Here is a 7106-nt window from a genome sequence, read left to right as displayed (position 1 = left end):
ACTCACTTGAACAACTAAAATACAAGATAAAAATATAATCCTTGTGTTATATTTTCAGCCCTCTCACAAACAAGAACTCAAATAACTAAATTAATATAACTGGTTGTATTATATAATTAATTTAAACAAAAGACAACCAAAATTTCAAAAAAATTATATGATTAACGTGATTGGTTTAGTTTTCTATTTTAAATACATTAGAAATCCAAAATCACAGTATATATTTTGCAAGATCAAAATAGATGCAAGAAAAATAAAAGAAATGTGAAATCAACACAAGAAATTACGTGGTTCAACCTTAATGATTTACATCCACGGCGCGCAGGAACAATCTATGAGACTTTATTAGTGAAGAATGCATCAAAAATAGAGTTTTACAATCACTTACAATCATTTCTCACCTCACAAAATAGGAAGTGACTTTCTCGTATTATCCTCTAACGAAACCACACATTTCTTGCATTTGATCTTTACCTCAGGCTCTAATTTAATCTTGATGAAACTAAGGTTTGAAAACCCTTTGTTTCTCTCCAGGACGATGACGGCTCCAAGAAAGGAAAAGTGAAAAATCAGACTTTGCACCACTCTTACGAAGGCACACATGCCTTTTTTACAAAGCTTTACACATTTTCCTTTTGTATAAAATTACATAAAATGCCATTAATGAAAATACATGGGAATAGAAAACAGTAAGTCATATAGAACACTATCAAAAGGCTTGACATATCTTCAACACCTTGTATAATGAACTGGTTCTTAATCCTTGTGACAGAGGAAGAAGATGTTTAATCCTTGTATCATGATATTGATTTCCAAAATATGTAAGTGTGATTTCAAATGTTCTAATCCTAGCTCATTCCAGTTATGCTACAAAAGGAGATGCAAACCCAGTTCATAAGTAACATAAAAAAGGAGATGCAAACCCAATTCATATAAGATATTGACATATGAAGTTATGAACCTAAAACTAAGTAAATTCATGTGCTTTAACAGGGTACTTATGATAAGATACCTGCAAGATTTCCAATTAATCCAGAATAAAGGCCCTTCAAATCTATTTTCCCACCACCATGCACAGCTTGTAACTAAAGCATAATATTAAAATTTAAAGACACCCTGGTAAACAATTTGCATCAGAGAAAAAGACCCATGCAAACCACAAATCAAATTAACTATATAATCCCCCTCAATTACAAAAAAATATATATAAGTGTGTTACAGAGATAGCAATAAAAATAATGGCAAGTAGTGGTAGATATAATTACCCCTGAACTAGCATATTCTAACAATAATTTGAATCTCCGCCATAGTTTGCATGGAAATGCTTTTCTGAATCTTTGTGTCCAAATCTACATATACTAAGTGACCTTTTTAATGCATATCCATACATACTCTAAAGATCAGGGAGCCATATGTAAAAGGTTTCACTTAAAGCGTTGTCAAACTAATGAAATACCATGTATTACATTCTGGAAATTTTATGAATAGGAAACAATTGCATTACTCAAGGATTTCTAATGAAAAGAATGTTGACATCCTAACAACCAATCCTGATTTTCACGGTAATATGCCAAATCATAGAAAAGAAGCATCATCTTTTCATTGGAACATGGCATAACTCTAAAGATAGAAAGTTAAGGCTAAAATCAATCATGACCCAATAATAGAATAACAACATCTAATTTGGAAGACATCTTCAAAAGAAAAAGAAATGAATAGATCGTGGGGTCCACTATTTTGTTCCATTACTGTTTAATCAGTCTAATCCAATTCCAAAATGGGTGGAGGATGAGTGCAATTTTTAGTTTTTTTCCTCCCTCCTTTAAAAGACAAAAAGAAAAAGAAGCATATTCTTATGAAATCATTACTTCATTTCCTTTTTTCATTCATTCTTTAATAATCTCTTCCTAGATGGGCATACCCTCATGTCTCACAATTTCACTGGTCGTGATCTTAATTATTCACTTATATTTTGTTTATAAAATCCCAAAATACAATATTAGTAGAAGTGACCTAAAAAGTAAAGAAACATGAGAAGACCAACAAGCTAGATCTAGGACATGCTAATAAATTATGTTAAAAAAAAAATACAACAGGTATTTCTTATGCAAATCATATATAACACCTCAAGTGCATAGGGCATGATATAGCAAAACAGCAAATTAAGAATAAAAGAACGATTATGCAATTCAATCCCTACAGGACTCTCACTCTCACTCTCACTCTCACTCTCACCAGTGATTGAAAATTATTCTAAAACAACATCTTTATTATTTTCTACTTTGAAGAAGAAGAGATTCATTTCCTGAGGCATTGATCAAATATTTCTAGAAGTGGCCTAAGTTACTCTGGAGAGAATGTGGAAGTTGCTAGTCGGTGGTCAACTATTTCTAAACTTTCCGACTTTGTTTCTATAATTGGTTTATATGGTTTCTTTTATTTGTGGGAAGCTGTTAAAAGATGTTACAGATTCTAAGGTATAATATATCTTCAAATCCAACACTACTCTCTCTCACATTTGAGAAAAGAAAAGAAAAAGAAAAAACAGAAAATGAACAAGATATAAATCATTAGTGTGACTTATGAGAGAAAGACTAAAAATAGAAATAAAAAGCATACCTATATATGAGGACGTTTTTGGAAAGACACAACTCCAACATATTAGTAGGAAAAAAAAAAAAAATCTAGAAAGTAAAAAGAGCATGAAGTCATACAAACAAGGGAAATCCTTATTGTTTTAACAACAAGGCTACAGATCCATTATTTTGAATGCTAATGTCTCATATAATTTTGATTGAATTCATAGCATCTAGTCCTTTTTTAGGAATGGCCATTTGATATAGTAGTACTAGAGTTGATCCATTTGTTTCATGCTTATAATTCCTTTTGGTTGGGAAGTGATTGAAAGAGATAAAAGAGAAATTGGAGCCCGATAATGGTCATGACTCTAATCTCCACCAGTTTTGAGATTTCTTTTGTATTTTGTCTTTTATTTTTAGGGGGTGCGGTTGGAAGAATTTTTCAGTTCTCATTCATTTTCCAGCTCTCTCTTTTTTTATTCGAACATGTTGAAGATATATGTTGCAAGCTTTACAACAAGAAACTTACATGTTGAGTCTAGTTTATAATATGATCGATGTTGTCACATTAGTACTAAAACAAGAATAGTTTTAACTTTCCGTCTTATCTGTAACATTTTACTTTGTACTTGTAGAACCTATGCAGTAAAAGCTACAGATAAACAAATAATTCATATGATACAGATTCATTATAACAAATATTCACTTATTCTCAATTTGGCTCCATAAAATGCATATATGATTGTATGCAATGACTAACCATATCTAATACCAATAAGCAATGCATGCAGTTTGCAAATCAGTAAACAAATGGGTACTTTATGCATTGAATAACAAAATGTCCTTAGATTTGTCCTTATGCATTGAATAGCATGCAGTTGAGCAAAGTGTGTAGCCTTTATACAGCATGGTCAACACAAATGGGTAGTCTAATCATCAAAGATCAAACCTCAGACAACCTAATTGAATTTGAGTACTACACAATATATATTTCTCAAGAAGAATATATATATATATATATATATAGTAGCCTAATTGCATTTGAGTACTACACTAGTCACTATATATAGATCTGTAATAAAATTTCAAACAAAGAAATGCATCGAAACCAAGATATTTATATATCTATTTGGAAGACTTGTACCAAGAAAATAGAGGATTCACTAGAAGTTATGGAAAAATAATAATTTGTAAGTAATTTTACATCTCAGACTATTATATATTTAGTATGAAGTTATTTTATATATATATATTTAGATTGAAAATGCAAGCATGCATTGCGAATTTTGCATTCTTTGTTGATGTTATATATGGTGCATCAACTTCAAGATAGTTGGTTAAATTCTGTCTAAAGTCTAAACCGACCAAGAGTCAATATGGGCCCCACCAATAACAGTTGAATATCCTAAACTATTCAAGGCTTTAGCTAATCTAGAAATTAACAACAGTATGTGTGTGTCTATATATATATATATAAGAGTTTATGATCTTAAAATATTAAAGCAGGAGGCACTGAAGTCACAACAAAAATAATTTCTAAACACTATACAACCAAATGTGCATGCTGATCAAGTCATGACATATATATTTAGATATATTAATAGATGGATGTACAGATAAGAAATCCAGCATGCATATATTTGGTGTAAATATATATATATATATATATCTGTACAGATTTATAATGTGTTATAAATTTGTACAGATATGGTATTTTAATCACAACTCTTTTGCATCACTTTGGATTATGTTTAATTAATTCCCTTCTAAGTGCTACGTGAAAACAGCCTACGAATTACATATAATACATCTTCGTATCCTCATATTTGTTTTGCTAACCAGCCTAAAAGTTTTCCTTGGTCCCAATAAGTACAAAACAATAATCAGATTTATGTGACACAAACCGGCACCACAATTGTTTTCTCTTTTTTTTCTTTTCTTATTTTTCACATGTGTGGGTTCCAAGCAAGATTGAACACTAATTTTTAATCCAAGGTAAGATTTATATATAATAGTTGTCCTAGTCACTAGATGCTAATTCTTGGTTCTTAAGTGGGTCTTGCATGCACCATGGAGCAGATTTTTGGTCATATTGATTAAAGTGTTTACCTTTATCATTAACAAACAATGAATTAAAGGATGCAGTTGCAGAAGGAAGAAATTTCCAAAAAGGTTCTACCTCCAAATAGGGTAAATACACACAAACAAACACAACTAAGGAGCACAAATGAGTAGAATTGAGATTGACCAAAACAAGAGAAAAATCCAGCTCAGGGACACAAAAAATGGTCATTCAGGAATCAATCACAACGGCCTCCTCGGTAGGGGTATCAATCATAGAGATATAGAGAGGCACGAGAGTACCTATATCCAAAGTCATGTGTTTCTTGTGACGTTGCAGGTTAAGTGGCAGTATAAGGTGTCGCCGGTGGGTGGGGCTGATCAATCTAGGGATTTTTGCACAAGAGGTGTTAGGGCACGTCGAGAGAGAGAGAGAGAGAGAGAGAGAGAGAGATAGTCGGGAAGAGAGGCAGAGGAGAGAGGGAGGGTAAGAGACCCACCTAAGATGGCGCCAACAAATGGTGGTGGTGGGCAAAAATGCAAGGAGACAACGCAGACGCAGAGGACCATCAGGGGCAGAGACACTACGTACAAGGGAAATGAATTTTTGAAAATGGGGTGGAGGAACTAAGCTTGGGATGGGCGTGCGATTTTGGAGAAGGAGAGAATAGAGAGAAGTGGAGAAGCAAGAAAGAAATCCAGAGAAAAAATAAAACATGATTTCGTGAGAACTTTGGCACCCAGACGTAATACCGACTATTATTTAGGCGTTGCAACATGTTTTTACATATGCAGCGATCAAAATTGCTGCAAATATCATATATTTTGCTACAATTATAAAAATCAAGAAAATTATGACTTTCAAGATAAAAACTGAGCAATGATTCAAAAATCATTGCAATAGGTCACTTTTTATAGCGATGTATTTTTGCAACAATATAAAAATCACTACAATAGGTAGTTTTTCTTGTAGTGGGAGTGGAATGCAACTTTTCAGATTATCAGTTCTATCAAGTATTTCTAGCCTTAATGATTTGGATACTCATGTACAGCATGTACTTTGTGGTTGCCTTGCTGTTGCCCTTGTACCCCTTGCTTTCTGTCACTGCAAATGCTTCTGCTGCTGCTCGTAGTTGGCATTTGTCTTTGTGTATATATCTTTCCTCTTTCCAGCACAACATACACTGTTGGTTCATAACTTAATACCCTTACATACATCTCAACAAACATACATACACATGGGTGCACGATGCAGCATCATTGGAAACTTTTGCTAGAGAATTGTTATCCTTTTTTTGAATTGATTCGGATCGATATTATATATTCACCTCAATCAACACCAGCATTCAATGCACCACTTTGTATTTTTAGTTTATTTTCAGTGCCAACATATAACATACAAGCTTTGTTTTGTTCATATACAGCTACAATAAACAAAAGGCAATAGTATCAACAACTTTGTGCTCCAAAACATTATTTTCGTTCAACTCGATTGGAAATTTGGAAATCCTTCGAGCCAACTCATTCGAACATGACCAACAATAATTCTAGCTACTGCTGAATTGTGTACTCTCATCTTGACGGCATTTCAATTTGTACGATTTGCGGGTCGCTATATATGGAACATGCAAGAGTAATACCATAAGAAATTTCTCTCTTTCCCAACTCGGACGCTTGAGGCCATCATCACCTGTGACCGCATGTTGTAGTACAGACCTCCAACATGCAGATCTTATTTACTGAGGAAAATGAAGTAATATCTTTTCTTGCACTGAGGAAAATCGTAGGAAAATCGTAGCCTAAGCTGACAATCGCTAGAAAATTAGGAGTAGTTTTTTTAGTGCATATGTTCTTCCGTTTGTTTACATGCTCGCTTGTCTCACCAGTATTTACGTTGATGATTCATATTTCATACTGCAAGAATGAAGATAAGAACTGACTAAAACAACCAAAACGAAACAAAACGTACAAAACAGATCAAACAAAAATAGATACAAAGAAATCATAGCAACACAGTTCCATTCTCAGTAAATCGGGAGCAAAACTTGCGCTTCTCGGGAGCAACATTGTCATCAACGCCATTTTTCATTACTTTTTAGTACTACTTCCAACACGTTTCTTCTCCTGTTTTTTTGCATCCTTGCCTAAAGAAAACATGTTCACATTATAACTTTTTTCAGGTTTAGAACGAGATGTGCCATGACTACCTTGACCGCGAGAATGGCTATCATGACGACGATAACTTGGAACAGACGAAGCATCAGAAGTCAAAGAATCATCACTGTCATCATCCTCTTTTTTCTTGACATACTTCTGCCGGTTAATTCTGATTTGACGCTTGTCATGATTATCACTGCATTCAGTATCTTCTTCTTCGATGTAAGGGGAGGCAATGTACATTGTCCACCCAGATTCACTGCTGCTAGTACGTTCTTCTGCACCCAAAAGGTCTTTGTAGGGCTCCAT

The 7106-nt window shown here is 33.6% G+C and overlaps 1 protein-coding gene and 1 long non-coding RNA gene across 2 annotated transcripts; both read right to left on the bottom strand.

The window, feature by feature from the left end:
* Positions 1-320: 320 nt before the first annotated feature.
* On the bottom strand, positions 321-5524 carry LOC122307036. The gene is made up of 2 exons (XR_006241621.1): positions 4944-5524; positions 321-545 (listed from the first exon to the last, which is right to left on the bottom strand). It is a non-coding gene; the product is annotated as an uncharacterized LOC122307036 (long non-coding RNA).
* A 1204-nt stretch (positions 5525-6728) lies between these two features.
* LOC122307478 (protein SOB FIVE-LIKE 3-like) lies at positions 6729-7106 on the bottom strand. Its single transcript, XM_043120379.1, has one exon. It carries the CDS (start codon positions 7104-7106, stop codon positions 6729-6731), a length of 378 nt encoding a protein of 125 aa, XP_042976313.1.

Source organism: Carya illinoinensis, chromosome 4 (assembly GCF_018687715.1).
Source record: "Carya illinoinensis cultivar Pawnee chromosome 4, C.illinoinensisPawnee_v1, whole genome shotgun sequence".
Classification (NCBI taxonomy): domain Eukaryota; kingdom Viridiplantae; phylum Streptophyta; class Magnoliopsida; order Fagales; family Juglandaceae; genus Carya; species Carya illinoinensis.
This window is presented reverse-complemented; position numbering and strand designations above follow the sequence as displayed.

Bases quoted from the DNA above. Each gene is read 5' to 3' on its own strand.
- LOC122307478 (XM_043120379.1), bottom strand. From the start codon at position 7,106: ATGGAGCCCTACAAAGACCTTTTGGGTGCAGAAGAACGTACTAGCAGC.